The 19,582-nt window shown below is 51.7% G+C and overlaps 6 protein-coding genes across 6 annotated transcripts; 4 read left to right on the forward strand and 2 right to left on the reverse strand.

The window, feature by feature from the left end:
* Positions 1–961: 961 nt before the first annotated feature.
* J4E88_007437 (uncharacterized protein) lies at positions 962–2,613 on the forward strand (the record flags this gene model as incomplete). The annotated part of the gene is made up of 2 exons (XM_049401054.1): positions 962–1,148; positions 1,199–2,613. The coding sequence occupies 2 exons, from the start codon at positions 962–964 to the stop codon at positions 2,611–2,613; spliced, it is 1,602 nt and encodes a 533-aa protein (XP_049253366.1).
* Positions 2,614–3,403: 790 nt separating this feature from the next.
* On the forward strand, positions 3,404–5,633 carry J4E88_007438 (uncharacterized protein; the record flags this gene model as incomplete). Its single annotated transcript, XM_049401055.1, has 4 exons — positions 3,404–3,799; positions 3,848–4,494; positions 4,549–5,055; positions 5,189–5,633. 4 exons carry the CDS (start codon positions 3,404–3,406, stop codon positions 5,631–5,633), a joined length of 1,995 nt encoding a protein of 664 aa, XP_049253367.1.
* A 221-nt stretch (positions 5,634–5,854) lies between these two features.
* J4E88_007439 (uncharacterized protein) lies at positions 5,855–6,462 on the reverse strand (the record flags this gene model as incomplete). The annotated part of the gene is made up of 2 exons (XM_049401056.1): positions 5,855–6,210; positions 6,270–6,462. The coding sequence occupies 2 exons, from the start codon at positions 6,460–6,462 to the stop codon at positions 5,855–5,857; spliced, it is 549 nt and encodes a 182-aa protein (XP_049253368.1).
* A 1,593-nt stretch (positions 6,463–8,055) lies between these two features.
* Positions 8,056–9,544, forward strand: J4E88_007440 (uncharacterized protein; the record flags this gene model as incomplete). Its single annotated transcript, XM_049401057.1, has 2 exons — positions 8,056–9,336; positions 9,389–9,544. The coding sequence occupies 2 exons, from the start codon at positions 8,056–8,058 to the stop codon at positions 9,542–9,544; spliced, it is 1,437 nt and encodes a 478-aa protein (XP_049253369.1).
* A 541-nt stretch (positions 9,545–10,085) lies between these two features.
* Positions 10,086–13,244, forward strand: J4E88_007441 (uncharacterized protein; the record flags this gene model as incomplete). Its single annotated transcript, XM_049401058.1, has 6 exons — positions 10,086–10,105; positions 10,874–11,458; positions 11,503–11,614; positions 11,666–11,833; positions 11,998–12,463; positions 12,529–13,244. 6 exons carry the CDS (start codon positions 10,086–10,088, stop codon positions 13,242–13,244), a joined length of 2,067 nt encoding a protein of 688 aa, XP_049253370.1.
* An 870-nt stretch (positions 13,245–14,114) lies between these two features.
* J4E88_007442 (uncharacterized protein) lies at positions 14,115–15,853 on the reverse strand (the record flags this gene model as incomplete). Its single annotated transcript, XM_049401059.1, has 2 exons — positions 14,115–14,945; positions 14,999–15,853. 2 exons carry the CDS (start codon positions 15,851–15,853, stop codon positions 14,115–14,117), a joined length of 1,686 nt encoding a protein of 561 aa, XP_049253371.1.
* Between the last annotated feature and the right edge of the window lie 3,729 nt (positions 15,854–19,582).

Consider the following 19,582-nt stretch of genomic DNA (forward strand, 5'->3'; position numbering starts at 1 on the left):
ATGCGATGATGATTCTGTTCCAGCTAGGAAACCGCTAGCAGGAGTCCAGCCAACGTTGTACCTAGGTAGTTGCGACGAAGACGTCCATCTGAAGTTTTTCAGTATCGAGGCCTCTGGTGCGTTACGGCATATATGGGATTTGAGCTAAGGTTGTAGAAGGAGCCAGCCGTCTGTGGTGTTGAAGAAGTGTAAGCTCGTGAGCCCCCTCTATTGCCGGCGCCAACCCGGAAATTACGTCGCCGGGAGTTCCGAGAATTGGCACCAGACACGCGGAGACATCCCCAGCTGCTTTCAACCCTCAACTCCACGTCAAGCTCTGTTCACTCTCATCAGCTAACTACCTGAAGCCCTCGCCGCGGCGCGCGCATTTAACCATGTGAACCATTTTCGTCATTCGAGCGACACCGCTCCCTAGAGACCTCAGGACTGTCCCTTTCGCGCCGCGAACACTCATGACAACGGTTCCTTACTCTACAAGACTCCCAAATCTTCATAAGACGGACATGAGGCGCCTTGAAGTGCTTTACAAGGCATTCAGAATGCGCCAAGTACTTTGGTGGTAGGCTAATAATGCCCAGCGATCACGACATCGCCCTTGCCTTTTCTGCGCATCGTTGAGAGGATGTTCCAAGACATTCCAACCAGCGACATGCTTCACCTTCCTGTTCAGGGTTCTTGGGAGCCACCAGCTTTGGACACCACAAGCAACTCAAGCCTCGCAATGTTGCAGCGCTTGCTGATCGCGACATGGAAGGAGTGCATTCGCAATTTAATTCGCGTGGCATGCTACAACCATGTTATCGCGCCATTGCAGACGGCTATATGACCCTACAAGATCCCGGCCACCGCGTAACCGTCTATCTTCTGCGCAAACCATTCGTAGCGACCGCTTCGGCTGTATTCTGATCACCAACTTGACGCGAGCGATCGGTACTCCTGGTGCTCCTAGCAAAGCCCAAGTATGGCCGCGATCGCTGACGACGACGCAAAGGTCGCGCGTTACACCAACGATGAAACCTCGCCTTCCCCACCGGTCTACGAAGATGGCAGCGTGCAGGAAGACAACGCCTATGTTTACGACGATTCCCAGAAGCTGGGCTACACGGCCACAGTCTTTGTCATCCTGAATAAGATGATCGGCACTGGTAGTACGTATTCTTCATGCTCATACGCTCGGATGGCTGCTTACTTGTGACAGTCTTCTCGACTCCTTCCGGTATTTTCGCAGCAACGGGATCGGTCGGGGTGTCACTCTTCCTGTGGATCATTGGCGGCATTCTCACATTCTGTGGGCTCTCCGTGTTTCTGGAATTCGGTCTCGCAATTCCACGTTCAGGTGGCGAAAAGAACTATCTGGAGCGCGTTTACCGTCACCCCAAATACGTTGCGACATGCGTTCTTGCTGCGCAGATGTTGTTGCTCGGATTCTCTTCCGGTAACTCGCTCGCTTTCGGTCGCTACGTACTGTTCGCAGCTGGTTCGGAAGCACCCGATGGCTGGGCGGCGCGTGGCATAGCCGTTGCTTGTGTCACTTTCTCGGTTGTGCTCCATGCCACGTTACCGAAATGGGGCATCCGCCTCTTCAGCGTCCTCGGAGTGTTCAAGGTTTTCATTCTACTCTTCATCGTCTTCTCGGGTTTTGCTGCTTTGGCTGGTCATCTAAAGATTGAACAGCCGCACAACTTTGACAACGCGTTCGCGCTGGAAGTCGGTGATGGCTATGGTGGCGGCGGCGCCTATGCGTACTGCCAAGCTCTGCTGCGCATCATTTACTCCTACAAAGGCTGGGAGAATGCCAACTATGTGTTGGGCGAGATTCGGAACCCGAAGAAAACCCTGGCTTGGTCTGCACCCCTGGCAATCGGCGGAACTACCATCTTATACGTCCTCGCGAACGTGGCTTACTTCGCTGCCATCCCCAAGTCCGATCTTGCGAAGAGCGAAGTGATTGTGGCTGGCCTGTTCTTCCGCAACGTTTTCGGTAATAGTGCTGGAGCGCGCAGTCTTCCCGCTTTTGTTGCCCTCAGCAATCTTGGCAACGTACTCGCCGTCAGTTTTGCCCATTCACGCCTCAACCAGGAGTTTGCAAAAGAGGGTCTACTTCCGTGGAGCAGATTCTGGGCGTCGAACAAGCCATTCAATTCGCCGGCGACAGCCTTGTTCTTGCATTGGCTGATTACAGTCATCGTACTGCTTGCGCCCCCTGCTGGTCCTGCGTACAATTTCATTACCGATCTGTACACCTACCCCGGCGCTTGGATCAACGGCTTCGTCACTGCCGGTCTCATTTACCTACACTACTCCAAGCGCGAACGCTGGGAGTCGCCATGGCACACCTATCTCCCCATTGCCGTTCTTTACCTGGCTGCAAACATTTTCCTCGCACTGGTCCCCTTCATTCCTCCGGATGGCGATTGGAACGCGGATGGCTACCCATATTACGTATTCCCGGTTGTTGGTGTCAGCGTTCTGCTACTAGGTGGATTCTACTGGCTCTGCTGGACGAAGATTTGGCCAAAGCTCGGAGGATACAAGATCGTCAGTGAACGTTATGAGGATGCGGAGGGTAATGAGCATGTGAAGTATGTGAAGGTATACACAAAGCACGATTGAGTAAGTTGGTCCTCGGTGCATACCATACCGATGCACTTGGTCGTAGTGGTGGCGTCCTCTAGGCGTCCTCTAGGCGTCCTCTAATAGAGATTATAATAGCCGTGCATGCATCGGTGTGAACTTGCTTTGATCGTATGCGTGATTTTTCTTCTGCGTGCGCTCCCTCGGTGTATTGGTGCCTGCGATCATATAGTTCGTTGACCTTGCCAGGAAGCTTGATGAGGAGTGCAGACAATGGCTCTATCGCGAAGGTCTTCGATAAAAAAGCCAAAAGTAGGTGTGCTCCATGCGAAAGACATTTACGGCGGCGCCAAGACATTTGAGCCCCTGTGGAGCCGATGACGCACAGACCTCGGAACGCGTGACGCGACAGTGCCGCCAGCTCTCCACGATTGACGCGAAGACATCAGCTTCACATTTCACCCTAAGCCCAAAGCTAAACGACATGTCTGCACTGATGCCATTCTTCTCAAGCGAATATCATCGTCGCAATGCATCGATGGCACGAGTCGCGGATCCCCTCTCGTGTAGTTCCGTTCTTGTCTGTGGCGCATCCTGGACGGGTAAAGGCTAGGCCTCCAATACGCCAAAGACCCCATCTCGCTCTATTTCACTCTAACAGCTCAGGCAGCACGAAGTTGCCTGCGCTAGTGCAGCAAAAACTTGGCCCTCTTGCGATTTGGTTACCAACCTCCATTCGTATAAAGCAATGAGGATAAACGCCCCGTTTCAGCGCAGCATCAACACAGAATCAATAAGATCACAACTCTCCACTCGCTCAAAGACAACAATGACTGGGACTTCTGGCAAACCCATGAACGAATATCCTGGATTCGGACTACCTCTTCGCAATTGGGAATGGAGCAACTACGGCTTCTATCCGATCGGCTCCCACCACAATGCCTATGGAAGCGAATCAGAGATCATCCCTGTGCGAGAGCTTGCCGTGATGGATGTTTTGGAAAAACTCACCGACAAGCCCGACTGGCATCAGAAGGTCTTTGATGATGAAATCGTTGCCAAGTGGCGTAATGAGGCCCTCGCCATTCCTGACCAACACTTTTGGCACCTGGCTACCGCTGCGAAGAGCCAGTATTGGACCCACGACGATGACCGGCTCGAGCTTCATGACGACAGGCAGTCTTGCATACTCGAGAATATCTTGGATGAAGGTACATTCGATACTGTACGTTACTCTTGCTTCTAAATAGTCTTCATCACTAACGCTATGCAGTGTGTTCAAGAGCTTCGCAGCAAAGCCAAATATTTCGAACAATCGGGCATCATACCTTCTCTCGACGCAAGCGCTTCCGTAGCCAAGTCTGACACGCTCGTTACAAGCGAGCTACACGCCAAGCTTCGCAAAGCTTTTGACCAGCTCAAGTCGGACCACGCTGCATCTCCTGATTGGCATCCCAACTCGAATAGTATGGTGCAGGATCTGGTACACCCGTCTATGTACCCATTGGTATATGGGCGCAGTTCTGGCTTTCGTGAGGAGCAGGTTGGTGTGACGGACGCTGTAGAGCGCTGGGCTGGCAAGGGCGAGGTCGTCCCCCAGCAGGGGCTCGAAACGACTACAGCGCAAAACCGACATGATTATAGCGTTGGAGGCAGCAGCATCCCGCCGGAGTACTGGTCCAATCAATACCAATGGTTGCCGGCCAATGTGGCTTTCCAGGATGATGGGTCTGTCAAGTTTACCAGCTACATCAACAATCTTCACCCTACGAGATATCCCGACATATATAGTACCATCGAAAAGCTGGTCGAAACATCCATACCCATGTGGGATCAGTGTTTGCGGTTTGCAGTCGGCTATCACAAGTTTGAAGGGGCCGGTCGTATGGAAACTCGCACCGGTAAACCCGAGAATCCTGAGTAAGTCAAAGTAATGTCTTCGAACTTTGCAGCTGCTAATGTCCCGTTGCGTAGTGACGAGAACGAAGAGAATTGGACGCCCAATAAAGAAGAGTGTGGTGATGTGGAAGCCAGCGAAGAAGACCTGGAGGAAGAAGGGTATGATGATTACTACGACAACGATGAGGATCGCCAAGAAGGGCTGCTGGAGGCCAAGTGGAAGATCGTCCGCAAACCTCGTATCATGCCAATTCCCTTCAACGACGTATCCTACGCACCGCAACCAGGCAAGCGTCTTGCTGATAGATTTCGCGATACGGGACTTCAGATCATTGTCAAGATGGCCTCGATTGAACTCACGCCCGAGAAGCCGGACTTTCCTGTGGGTGGATGGCACATCGAGGGGCAGATGAACGAAAACATCTGCGCAACTGCCCTGTACTACCTGGACAGTGATAACATCACTGATAACAGCCTCTCATTTCGCATGCAGACGTCTGCTTACCTTCAGGATGACGAGGGTTTCGACGTTGGACAAGACTGTTATCACTGGATGGAGCACGTGTACGGCACTGGCTTTGGGTGTGGGAATTCGCCATGTTTGCAGAATTACGGGAACGTACAAACGCGTGAGGGTCGGCTGCTAGCTTTCTCCAATGTCTTGTAAGTCGGTCGAGATTCTGTTCGGACACTGCCTTGGGCTAACGTGTGTTAGTCAACATCGTGTTTCTCCTTTTAGTCTCATCGATCCTACAAAGCCCGGCCATCGTCGCTTTATTGCACTTTGGCTTGTCGATCCGACGAAGCGCATCATCTCTACGGCGAATATTCCGCCTCAACAAATGGACTGGTACGTCGACTCCCTACTTGGACCAAGCGACAAGACGCGCCAAGAAGCGTTGTCGAAGTTTCCCCCAGACCTCATCAATCTGCTAGCCGAGAAGGGACTCGCAAGTCCTTCTGTCACTACGGAAGGTCGACTGCCTGAAGAGCTCATGGCCTACGTGCGCGAATACTTCGAAGAAGCCAAGCACTCCCTTCCTATGGGTTTTCAAGAGGCAAGTGAGCATCGCAAAAAGCTTATGCAGGAAAGGGGCGCGTTTGTCCAGACTGCAGAGGAAGGATGGCAGAGGGCGACTTACAGCTTCTGTGAGCATTGAGACGCTGGCAGAACTTGATGAGAACTTGGTTGTTGGCAACTTGCGAGTGGAACGAAGCAGAATGACGATGTAAAGTATCAGCCCTGGAGTTGCAGACTGGTGTATTACCGATCACATTTGTAGTCCGCTGATATAGAATTACTACTACCCATAGCTTCCCTGCCTAACGCCTCTTGGAACGACAACTCTGCGAGAGCCTTCCAGATCACAACAACATCTCTTCAACGTCGCTTCGACGCTTCACTGCTAGGCGCCATGCTCCGAAGTGTCAAAGGCACCTTGCCTTCCGTGTCATTCCAATGCAACTCATACAGGCCGTTCTCAGCCTTCATGCCGTAGAACGACGTGGCAACCGTACCATCTTCACCATACAACATCACCGTGGAACCGTAGAAAGCGAAACCCGATGTTTGTGTCGTGGTGTTGCCAGTGCCGTTGTTGGATGGGAGAAAGCCCACGCGCCTGTCGACCGATGATGAGGAAGGAATGAAGAGAGCTGTGTTTGACCAGGTGGGTCCACCGGTAGCGGTGGTAGCGTTGGGGTTTCCAATGAAGTGTTTGTTGGCATCGATTGTAACTATGTCTATTAGTTGGGATGAACTTGGGTACGCGATGGCTCGAAAAAGCCGAACTTACAGGTTACGACAGCAGCATCGGTACTGTTGGAAAGAGCAGGCTCTCCGAGGTATGCAAGACCATCGGCATAGAAGAGTGGCAAGCCACCAATGTCTTCACTGTATGCATACAGCTGGAAAGGCGTAGAAGCGACATCACGCTTGCGGGCGCCCAACACTGCGAGCGGGAGCAGAGCCAGCAGTGCGCTGCGCATGGCGATATGCATGATGAAGGAGTGTACGTTGAAGAATATTTTAAAGAGCGTCAGAGATGCAGCAAGAATGTGAAGAGTGGTGGCAACAGCTAACAATCAGCAGTGCCAATGTCCTTATTACGCTCGATACATCGGCCGAGTCAGTCTCTATCTCTGCAGTCCCCTGAGCGACTCAGATGCACTACGACGTCTCCACGTATACTCATGACGCCTCGAGTGAAAACCATATCTCTTGGTATACTACATTGGGAGGCCTCCGAAGGGCTCTAGGGTTACGAAGACCCGCCCTCGTACAGTGCGAACTGCGCTATCGAGGGTTGCATGCTGCCTGACTTCACTTGTTTCAATATTGAGGCGGAACGTCGCCTCAGCCACTCAAAGCACAGATGTGATACGTAGTGTGAGTCGGAGCGGGTCTTATTTTTGGCACTGCCAAGCTCAGGCTAAAGAATGCTTGTCGTCCCCACTGTCGCGTATCTCTCTAGGTATCGATCGAACCGTTCAAACGCAGATTCTACCCGTTTTTCAGTGGATATTCGAAGAGTTTGTCCATTCGACTTCATGTACCTCACTCCACTGAGTACCTGGCACAACCCAGCAACAACGGCGCGCCGACCTGTCATCATGGACGGCCCTTCCGCGGCGCTTCCTTCCTCCGATTCCGAGTCAGCAAACTCCGACCATGCGCGAAGATTTCTCAACAATCGATAATGCCATGGGCAGATGCGGCGGAATGGCACCGATCGAGTGGGGGCTCACCTGATGCGCTGGTAAACTTTGCGCATCCTACTCAGTAACCCCACGGCCGTTTTTAGATGCACAATACCGCTAGCAGATCACCGAGCAGCCGGCGTACCTACGCCAAGTGATGCCCTAAGGGGCGTCTGAAGTTCGAAGTAGGGATCAGGGTAGTCTTGACCCACGATAAACAATGAGACTATCTACGGAGGAGAACGAAAGAAGAGTACGAGCGAAAGTTTCGATTATCATGACGTCCTTGAGTCGTTGAAGATTGCACAGGTTGTGCCCCTAATAGATTCCTCGGATAAGACAGGCCATGAAGGTAGGATGCAAGGGCGATATAAAGGAAGCGAAGACTTGTTGTTGTGGAAAACCATCAGCTTGTCTTTACTTTCGTTTGACTGAGCTCAGATCACTCTTTGAGAGCTTCTTTCTAGAGTCTTTCGCATCTTGTCATTCGCTTTAGACCTCACTTCCACTCATTACGCGATCGTTGGTCGTTGTCTCTACACATCTTCTTTTTTCGAGTACCAAATACTTCTAGGTATCTACATCATGTTATTACGGGGTGCTTTCGGTCTTGCAGCCTTGGCTGGCTTTGCGACCTCTTCTCCTTTCGTTTCGAACTTGAGTAAGTCACACATCATTCTCAGCCCGAGGACGCCCACTAAACCAGTTCCAGTGCCGAGAAGAGCATGCGATGGCAACACTGCCTCCACACGCTCAAAATGGTGCGATCATTCCATTGAAACCGACGCGTCCATCGAGATTCCAGACACCGGGGTGACCCGAGAGTACTGGCTTGAACTCACCGATGTTGTGGTAGCACCTGATGGCGTGTCTCGCACAGCGATGGCCATCAATGGCTCCATACCAGGACCAACGCTCATCGCAGACTGGGGCGACACAGTCGTTGTTCATGTGACCAATTCCCTTACGACATCCATGAACGGCACGAGCATACACTTTCACGGTCTTTGGCAGAAGAACACCAACGATCAGGATGGTGTGAGCTCCATTACACAATGCCCAACGGCACCAGGCGAGTCAATGACTTACACCTGGAGGGCTACTCAGCACGGTTCAACTTGGTATCACTCGCACTTTGCGCTTCAGGCTTGGCAGGGCGTCTTTGGCGGTATTGTCATCAATGGACCTGCGACGGCGAACTACGACGAGGACCTGGGCATGCTCTTCCTTAACGATTGGGATCATCAAACGGTTGATGAGCTCTATCTCTCTGCCGAGACGGATGGCCCGCCAGTTCTGGACAATGGTCTGATCAACGGTACCAACACCTTTGGAGACGGCGGCCATCGTTATAACGTCTCCTTCGAAGCTGGAACTTCTTACCGCATCCGCCTCGTCAATGCCGCTGTCGACACCCACTGGAAGTTCATGATCGACAACCACACCATGACTGTCATTGCATCCGATCTTGTACCTATCCAACCTTATGAAGCTACCATTGTCAGCATCGGTATGGGTCAACGATACGACGTCATTGTAACAGCTGATCAGGGAGACGTGGCCGACAACTTCTGGATGCGCGCGATTCCGCAGTCCGCATGCTCCGAGAACGACAACGAAGACGACATTCGCGGTATAGTCTACTATGGTGGCTCGGCTGGAACGCCAAGCACTTCCGCATACGATTACGAAGACAGCTGCTCCGACGAGACCGAGAACCTTGTGCCGCACATCCCAAAGACTGTCGGGGCAACATCGTCCACAGCCGATGAGCCTCTGTCTGTCGGCCGCAACGACGAGAACGTGTTCAAATGGGCTCTGAACAGCACATCCATGGTTGTGTACTGGGACGACCCCACGCTCATGCAAGTTATGCGCAAAGAAAGGACTTTCGAAGCTTCAAATGCCGTCTTCCATCTACCCCGCGCAAACCAGTTCGTCTACGTAGTCATCAGCACCAACATCGGAGTACCCCATCCCATCCATTTGCACGGCCACGACTTCTTCGTCATCGCTCAGGGTACCGGAGAGTACACCGATGATGTTGCTCTCAAGCTAGACAACCCGCCGCGCCGCGACACCGCTATGCTGCCAGCATCGGGCTACCTTGTCATCGCTTTCGAAACTGATAACCCAGGCGCCTGGCTAATGCACTGCCACATCGTACGTAGCCCTCTTCATTTGCACTTGTATCACTTTACTGACATCCATACAGGGCTGGCACACATCCGAGGGCTTCGCCATGCAGTTCGTTGAGCAGTACGATAAGATTGCTGGAATAACCGACAAGGATGCATTGGAGAGCCAGTGCGATAGTTGGAAGGCTCATAGCGGGTCTGTTGGTATCCTGCAAGATGACTCTGGTGTATGAGGCGTAGTGACATTCTGTCACGTGTCTACCCTAGAGTCCTCGGGCTCACCTTCCATGCGAGCCTAGCTTTTTGGCACTTATAATACACACAAGTTCCATGCAGTATTCCACACTCTTGATGTATGCCCGCGCGTACCAGTGAAGGCGTTCTTGACCTCCGTTTCGCTTCCATTCACCATCGCCTGCGCCATCATTCGATGCGAGGTTGGCCCCCGCTTAAACGCCGACACTGTGTCACGATCGCATCTAGCCAACTGTCATATGCTGGTGGCGCTTGCGCTCGCAGTTCTGTTTAATCTAATCGAAGCAACTGATCGGCAGCCGAAAGCGCGTACCTGCAATATCTTGTGGCACAGCTCTCTAGCATACGTCATCTGTCATCAGCCGAACTTCGTCACCTTAGCCCCGCGTAGCCGTCTTACCAACATCTTCATCACCACAAATCGACTTTGAGTTCGTTAGCGACCCGCCGCAAAGCAGCATCTCTCGTGTTGCCTCTGTCACATTACGCGACGTCGTCCTTCCCACACGCTGCCCCATCATGGCGAATCCCCCCAACAAGTACGTAGACGTGCGTCTCAACTCTGGTCATCTCATGTTTCATAGTGCTTCCATTGCCTATGCCCTATGCCTCTTTGTCAATTATCAAGATGCTGGGGCCGCTGTACTACCACTAAACTCTACTCATGCTGCATCACCTTGCCGACGACATCATGGCCTCGTGTTGAGATCTGGCCCCTTCTATGAACTGCTGCCTGCTATGTCAACCATTGTGGTGCCGCAACTTTCGGCCCCTCTGATCGAAGCGTCTACAGGCCGATCAAGCAGCTCCATGGATATGTGCGCCTGCCCCGGAACTGGCACAGTTGATGGTCCCCGTAATGGCCTACCCGCACTCCAACGGAGCCTTGCATGGTTGAGAATTACACCAGATGCAAACTCTATGGCATGCCATTTGTGAATAGTTGCACGACAGGCGTTTCGGTTCAAGACAGTAGGCCCTGGTGAACTCACGCCGCTCAACAGCATGAGGGCGCTGGTTTCATCATTGCGCAAATTCGGACCCAAAAACCAAGTCGCCGGGGCTGAAGGCCCTTCTGACATTAAGTATTAAGAGATATGACTATCTTCAGTATGACTGAACTACATCTCCGTTACTTACACCACTGGTTCTACCATTCACATACAAGCTAGACATCACATTCTACCCTTTCTTTCGCTTCTCCGAATCAATCTTTGCGTGACTACAATGCGCATTTTTTATCTCTCCCTCCTGCTCTGCGTTGCGCAAGCATTTATTCCGTCGTTTCTAGCTGACACCACCACTAGAGACGCTGAAAATAATCCTACGCTTGAGCGAAGGGAAACCGACCCTGCTGTCGAGCAACAGATCAACACCTCAACAAGTCCCGCACTGACCAGTGACCACTTGCCGCGACATGAGCCGCAAGACCGCGATATCACTGCGACTCATGAGAACGCTGGCGAGAGTGTTAGCCACGAACCTCCTGGGAATGGGCAAGGACACATCCTCACCCGTCGAGATGTCGTCGCTTACATCGCTGTGGTCAAGGATGACTATGACATTGAGAAGTTCCGAGACTTCTTGAAGACCAAAGCGGAAGACGGCAATGACATCTACCAGATCGGACCGGATGACAAGATCCTCGGATACGGGAACGTTACTTTGACTCCGAGTTCGAAAGCCGACGTGGAAAAGTATGAAGGCACTCTCGGTCTGCTGGATGATCTTCCCGTGACATTCCATCGAGCCGTGCAAACGAAAAGCGCGTCTCTTGAAGTTCACCCAAGTGCCTACCCATACGAGAACAGCGGCAAACTCTCACGCAGAGCCTTGAAATGGAAGGCCCAATATCCCGCGGACGAAGCTTTGGTGATGGATAGTGAGTATGAGTAAGTCGAATGTGATGCCATATGTCTTCTTGAACTAATCGAAGGTTCCTGTTTAGTGGTGGCACCCAGACACTCGACTTCGTATACCCTGAGAACCCTGGTCAGGGAATATATGTCTACGTGATCGAATGGGGCATTCAGATCAGGGTCAGAAATGTAAGTAACCCTATCTCTACAGCCGTCGCATCGCTAATGCCACGCTTGCAGCCTGACGATGAGCGAGAATTCAAGACAGACAACGATCGTGTCCTACAAACTACGAGGTCTCTTCAACGGCATGCGAGTCCAGACACAGACGACAATACTGTCAAGCCATCTCACGGAACCCAGGTCGCTTCAAAAGCTGTGGGCAAAAAGTACGGGCTTGCGAAAGAGGTATGTTGTCAACGCTGCAAAGCGTTTCCGATTCATGCTTCTGCCTCCATTTTATCCCATCCTGAAGGCAGGGCAGTATCTGCTCAGCCAGCCGATTATTCTATGCAACTCTGACAGGATCGGTGCATTCAAGAACACAGCTAACATCGCACCCAACTTTCTAGGCGACACTAGTGTCGACGAAGGTCATGCCTATAAGCGGAGATTGGGAAAATGCAATGTGGCTGATCGTGGAAGACATCAAGAGGAACGACCGTGCGGCGAAGAGCGTTGTGACCACATCCATGGCCCTTGGTAAAGGGATGACCGCCGAGGAAGCGAAGAACAATAAACAAAGCCAGAAGCTGTACGGAAACCACCTCCGTGAACTATCGAATCTTGGTGTTCCGTTTGTGGCAAGTGCTGGAAACGACGCAACGGATCCTAACCGGAAGCTGGTGGACCAACTTCCTATGTTGCTTTCAGGTGATGATATCCCTCTCATCATTGTTGGCGCTTCAGACTACGATGGCAAGAAAGCCGACTTCTCGCAAGCCGGTCCACTCGTCACGATTTATGCGCCGGGTGTTGACGTTGAGTGCCAAACGAAGGAGGATAAAAAAGGTGCAACTGTACAAGGGGCTTCAATAGGTAAGCAAACGTCCTCCACATCTCCACTGCTGTGTACTCGAATCTGACAAGCGACTCCGGAATAGCTGCGCCTCAAGTTGCGGGCCTTATAGCCACGTACTTGTCCTACGAAACTAAGCCTTGGGACGACACCAAGACTGGTGTCGAACGCGTGAAGGCCATCCGAGATTATCTTACCAGTGAGAAATCAAGTTGGGTGCGGGATAGGGATGATCCCAACAGCGGCATCCGTGTGATTTGGAACGGGGCAGATGCGGCCGCCCACGGGGATGACGACGATGACGAAAGCCCGAACGACTCTGATCCACCTCCATCGAGCCCTCCACCTCCGTCCAAACCATCTCGCAAGAACAAAGCACTTTCAATCATCTTCCAAAGGTATTTTGATGGGGTCTGGACCGACAACTCCTGGTTGTTCTTCGAAAGCGATTACGGCAAGTCTTCTGTATGTCGCGATGAAAAGCAAGCTACGAGAAGCGAACCAGCAGGAGACGATTACGATATGGTCAAGAACCCTCCCTGGCCTGGAGGTACGTACGAGATGAACGACCTCATCGACGGCGTCGAATGCGACTATCTCAACGATGGAACCAATCCTGGATCTCTTTGGTGTCAAGATTGGGATGCGCCATCTCCGGAGGACTCCGAAGGCCCTTTGCCTAAGGACCTAGAGATCAAGTGCAAAGAGGAGGAGGTGAGATGGAAGAGTGAAGCTGAGAGCTGTTCGCTTGGACCGCTCATAAACAGAGACCACCATGCCGTCGTTACGTGTGACTGGTAGCTATCGCCAACGATGCGGTAGAGATGTGCTAAACAGCTTTCCTCGGTATTTCTTTCGCTGAATTGTTTGGTTCGGTCTTTTCCTTCTCGGTACCTGATCCTCAGTCACGCTCGCTTTTGTTTGCGACATCTACTAGCTCTATGTTCTTGCTGAATACAACACGTACGTCAAAGCGTTGCTTGCGTGCCGATAAGCCCAGAAACTTCGAGATCAACTTCATATCCACATACACCATTGGTATAAGGATGATAAGCCGGTGCAAAGAAAACCGCATTACGCCGTCAGTAAACCCTACTCGGCATCTTCGTACGCGTGGCTGCTCCGTTCAACGCGGTGATGTGAGAAGGTGACGCGTGTGCACGGCTCTCAGAGCCAGATCCACAGAACGCCCGTGTAATCTCCATAGTAAACCCGTAGTATCTCCGCCCATCAATGCGACCACGATCGTCATTCTTCAGTGAGATGCACGCCAGCATCCTCGATGATTGGGCAGCCACGGAGGAAGCTGTAAAGACGAACATCTGCGTGTCCGCGCTGCTCCATGGGCGAAAGCTCCGCGATGCGCATGCTCGATGCCGCCCAGTGACAGAAGAGTAGGCCGCCAACGATTGATATCATACCGAAAAAGTGTTCGAGATTCGCGAAGGAAAGATTGGCGAAGAGCCTGAAAATGCACTTGGCGGTTTGCGGCCTGTGAAAAAACAATGGGGACAGCAACGTAGTTGAGTCATGCAGCTCACAACAAACCATCAGCGGTGGGTCATGAGAGCGAAAGGGGTGATTGAGTAAAACTTTGTTCATTTTTCTTTTTGCTGCTATGCCCAACTTCGAAGGATTCATGCAGGTCGGGCGCTATGTAGATCATCGATATCAAACCCTCAAACTCGCTACGTTTTGTGCCAGGAAGTCATGTGTATCACCCCTAAAATCGTCATCAAGGTAACTGTTCTTGTTCGCGCCAAAGTTGATCAACTTCCTGCCCTCACTCCACTTTGGCCAGTCCATGAAAGTGTTGCCCTCATTAGGGTCCAAGTTGTGGACGAATGAGTAGTAGTAGCCTCTAATAGTCTTCGCGGCATTGTTGGGCAAGATGCCATTGAAAACTTGCAGGATGTCGGAGCCATGGAATGTTCCTAGAATGGGTGTACCGAAATCGTATGTCGCGAGATAGGACCAGGATGGTACATCGGGTGCGACTTGACCGGTGACTTCCAAGAAGAGGCGACGCGTGAGGGTGAAGGTAACGTCGCCGAGGATAGCGGAGACACGCTTGAATTGCGGGTAGAAGTTGTTGAGCAGGCCGGTGCGGAAGGGCGAGCCGTCCTCGGTGATAGTTTGGTAGCTGCCTACTAGCTGTTCGACTTGCGCTGGTGAAGCATTCTGGAAGAAGATGGTTGAGAGATAGGTCGTTACTTCTTTGGTCGTAGTTAAATTCGAAGTGAAGAGACCAAAGAGAGTACCCTCGTCTTCTTGGTCACCAACGATGAAAGGTACTTTGGCGTACTTTCCAGCTTTGACAAGGGCATCGGGAGAATCCGAGAGGGCCTTTCCATCAGGGCGAGGGAGGTAGGAAAGATTGACCGTGAAGTAGCCCAAGATACCCGGGACAGTATTGGCGGCATTGAGGAACTTGGTGTACGGCACTGTGCGGAGACACGCCAAGGTATCGGCAGAGCTAGCACATCCAGCTGCTTCAACGACCTGCAAGTAGTTAGCATTGTGCTTAGCAGCAACGAGTAGGATTGAACACATACCCTGTCGTAAATAGCTTGACCTTTGGGGCAGTCAACGGGATCAGCTGGAACGATCGAACCCGAGTTCATAATGCCAGCTCTGAATAGCGGCTTGCCATTGTAGTTGTTGTCGCCGTCGTAGAGCATCATCTGATCCAACACGGAGATAGCACCTGCAGACTCTCCCCAGATTGTGACCTTCTCAGGATCTCCACCGAATGCGGCAATGTTGTCAGCAACCCATTGCAAGCCCAACCTCTGGTCCAGCAGCCCCAGATTGGCAGAGCCATCGGCTAATACCTCTTTCCCAGGCATGAAGCCAAATCCGCCCACGCGATAGTTGACCGCAACAAATACGATGGGCTTGCCTTGAGCGACTGATTCGGCTACAAGGCTTGTTCCATCGTACATTGCAGTAGATCCAAGTTCAAAACCGCCACCAAAGATCCAGAATAGTACCGGAAGTTTGTCGCCAGCTTTGGTACCAGCGGGGCGCTGTACGTTGATAGTAAGGCAGTCTTCTCCAGCATTTGTGACGGTCTGAAGAAGTGGTAGGTTTAGGATAGTGCCTAAGACGTTGGTGGGGATATTCCTCTCATCTATGCTGAAGAAGAACTGTGGGCATGCTTTTGGAATGCCAGTTCCGTCGACCTTTCCCAGGGAGGAAGTTATGGGCTGAGGTGGCTTTAGTCGTAGCTGATCGATCGGAGGCTGTGCGTATGGTATGCCTTTGAAGGACTCAACACCCAATACGTTGATACCAGCAACCGTGGCTTGAGGCGAGGGAGCAACGACGGTAGGGTTTGCTCGTTTTTCCAGCGGTGCTGGGACTGCTAGAGCCAATGGAAGCAACGAAAGAAGGGTTACCAGCTTCATAGTGAGTAGTTGTGCGTTCGACTCGTGGTTGTCGAATCAGATAAAGTTCTTGCTTCTAGTGAATGCTTCTACCATCGCTGTGCAACGCACGATACTTAACTCGCCCGGTGGAATAGATGTCACAAGCCAGAGACTACGCTTCACAACGAGCCTCGGACAATGTCGAAGTCTATTGCGTCCGGACGAAGAGCGATTTGGAAAGACTCAACGTAAGCTCAAAGGCCGCCGTGGCTGCAGATACACCCATGCTTCAATAGCATCCTCCCGGAATTTTGGGTTGCAGATCGCTCTCATTTTGATGGAAGTGGGGTCTGACAGCCTTGTGAGGTGACACGGTGCATGAAGAACATCGTGCACTGACCTATCCGAACTCGCACTTCAGAGCGTCAGCCAGGGGAAAGAGCCACAATAGGCTTGGATCGTTGGTGGATAGCTTCCGGCGCGTATTGTCTAGGCAGCTGGTCATGAGGTGTCGGCGCATCTAGCGGACGAGTAGTAATCCAGAGTTTATGGTTTTGCGCCACATCAGTCTTTACACAAGCCGTCCTCGGAACGTTCTCTGTTTGCGCTTTCGACAAAACGCGACTGACCTGAGTGCACCGACTATGAGATGTGTAGTGGAGGGACGTGCAAGGTAGGATATCGACGCCAAGAGTGGCATTGACTGCCGGACCGCAAACGGATGCATTCTCCCGGTCTGTGGGTGGGTGTATCGACTGAATCGCCATCGTTGTTAACACGCTCGGGAACCAGCCATAAACCGTTGGCTTGTAATCTGATGACGGAGATGCTACCTTTCAAGGGGTAACTACTTCGCCCCGCGTGGACAAAATGCGGGGTATCGCGATGGGTCTCCCCACGATCTCGGCGAATCCATCGCTCGATATATTGGTGTTCAGCGCCTTACTTGCGGGCAAGGCTGACGCCTCGGTAGTAGAGAGGCGCCACAAACTTGCGCAAACTCAAATTGCATGTGAGAAGACTCTGAGAGGTTTCGAGAACTCAGCGCACCGCGCCAACGCCCGGGTGTACTCCGATGGCTGATGGGCGTGGAGCCGGTAACGGTAGTTGATGCTAGCGGAGCGTATTCATCCGTGTCGAAAGCTTTGACAAATCTTGGAATGAAATTTACCGTGCATTCGGTACGGGCGCGCTCGCTGAGCTCGTGTGGTAAAGGCAAACAACCTTGGAAGGCTGCTATGACGTGGCCATACGCTCCACAGACTCAGTGGGATCGGATGCAAAGGAATACAGGGAAAGAATAATGCTGTCGAATTTCTCAACAATGCGAGTCCGCATGTTGGGAGTCGCATCCGTGTACAAAGCTCAGATGCGAGGCACGCGAGAGTACCTCAGATTTCCAAGCTTCGGGGCCAGTGCGGGATTACTAAGCGTTATCTCCGACTCAATCGAGGCTTGGTCCCAATGCAACACTAACACTTCAATTTTCATCACGACTGTCGGATTTGCTATGAGCTATCTGGACTTGCGATCAAAACGATATAAACAGGCCGGTACTCATTTTCAGTCGCACAGAACACGTAACCAGCATCAAAACAGCCACTAGGACTATTCCATCATTTTGGCCTCATCTAAAAGATGGCAGAGGAACACGATCTCAGACTGCTGCGATGGAGCACACCTATTTCCGACGTCTGAGCTACGTATACGGTATCAAGAATGAGCGCTGCCACTGTCTCTTTTGTTAGCTATCTGCTGAGGCGACACATAATACTTCGCTACGGACGCAAACCTCTTGTTGGGTAATTTCTTGGCACATCTATGGATATAGCTTTGTGTCCATATCGAGATACATTCAAGGTTTGGGGTCAAACAGAGCGAAGTCATGGTCCCACGAGAGATGGTACATATAACCAGCGCTTACATGCATCCGATATTACGCGGTGGTAGGTGTCGCTGTGCGTGCTTACGTGCGTACCTAATTTCCCGGTCGTTGGGGGCCTAAAGAACAGATTCAGTCATCCCTAGCGAATTCTTCTGCGCGAATGTCTCGGCCGCATCATCTCCAATGCCGTATTTCAACATCGAGGTTGAGCCCATCCGCTACAACAGCCAATGTGTTAGTTTTACCGAGTGGGTCTCCTTATTCACTTTGTGTCTTGCCCCATTGATCGCGGTAAGTTCAACCTGGACTATGCTCCTGCATGAAGATGAAGTACTGATGGAACTCATGCTTCAGCACATTGTATCCGGCACACCTACAATAACGTATCTGACCGATCGACGCCCTAGGTGGTACGATCGGCTGTGCAGCTACAACCCGACATCTATAATCTGGAGATACGCCGCGATAGCCGATCGGCGCATTCGCGCTGTCCAGTGGAGTCGTCATGATTTAGCAGCCACCAACGCGATATTCTGGACCACGAACGGATGGAACGGCGAGGAAGAGATGGTTACGGCCTGTGCTCTGCACTGCTTACGTTTGCCAGAGCACACCCACGTTGAAGTAGCCTCATTGACAACGTTGAAAACCGTTATCACAACAGTTCAAGGCGTGTCAGCACTCTATTTACTCATCGGTGCCATGTCCGGAGCCGGACTTCCCGGCGTCGCTATTGGATTCGGTATCGACGCCGTCTTCTTCCCGTTGGCTATTCTCGGTCTTTTACGATTATGCGCTGCTACGTGGCTAACAGAGGACTTTGTATACCAGCGAGGTGGCTTGCGGAACGTCACGACAATCGTGCAGACGCACCGGACTCTCTTGCCGAAGGACAGTGACATGGAACCCGATCAACAACCGACAGCATTGGAACCGCTCATAACAGCGCCATATGAAACAGCTGGATTCAAGTCGCCCACCGAATCCTGGAAAAGCTGTCTTTTTCGCATCTTCTTCCTTCTTCTCCTCGGAGGAGTTTGGACATTAGCACTCCTTATCTTCACACCAGTATTAGGAGACACGTTTTTCACCACAACAACTTTTCTGCTCGGATTGTTTTACTTCGTTTTTATCACCGTTTCCCTCGTATTGTACGCCTTCTACTTCATTCGCGGTCAAACGACGACTACGATTTTACCCTGTATCTCGAGCACATGGTACCGGATCTATACTCTGCTGCTCATGGGTCTTGTGGTGGTCCTCATCGTTATTGCAAGTATAGAAACGAATAAGAGTCCCACGGGGTTGTACACTAGTGCGCACTTGGGAACGACGTTGGCATGTGCGGACTCCAGCCAGTGGTGGCAATTACCGCCTCCCAGTCGGTGGATAGGAGTTGCGACAGACAAAGAACTGGATGGAAGGTGGCTGAAGCGGAATCAGACCAGCCTGGTTGTTAAGGGTGCCCAAGACACGGAATTCTGGTTGTACAACTTCACTGGCTTCTGCATGGGACATGTCGACGATATGTAAGGTGCTCATTGCGTGGTACACTTGCTGGCGCGTTTTGTATCTAGGTAGTAATAGAGAGCTTTGGACTGTATCCAGACCAACTAAGGCTACCTAAGTAGAATTTGAGCAATGCGATGAGTTTGTGCGTATGCACCAATTTGAAGTACCTAAGTTGCCAAACAAACTTACTCACGAGTACAACAATCAGGCTTGAGCATGAGTGTAGACCTCAGAAGAGTGCGTAAACAAGCCTTCTCCGAGTTAAGCACAAATTGACTTCTTTGTCAGGTGCGCGTCGGCCCGTGGAGTTTGCTGGTGACAAGCCGAAACGGGTTAGAGTCATGACGCAATAGCAGCTCGGCCTAAGCATT

Source organism: Alternaria novae-zelandiae, assembly GCF_023758075.1.
Source record: "Alternaria novae-zelandiae strain BMP 2774 chromosome Unknown scaffold_15, whole genome shotgun sequence".
NCBI classification, from domain to species: Eukaryota; Fungi; Ascomycota; class Dothideomycetes; order Pleosporales; family Pleosporaceae; genus Alternaria; species Alternaria novae-zelandiae.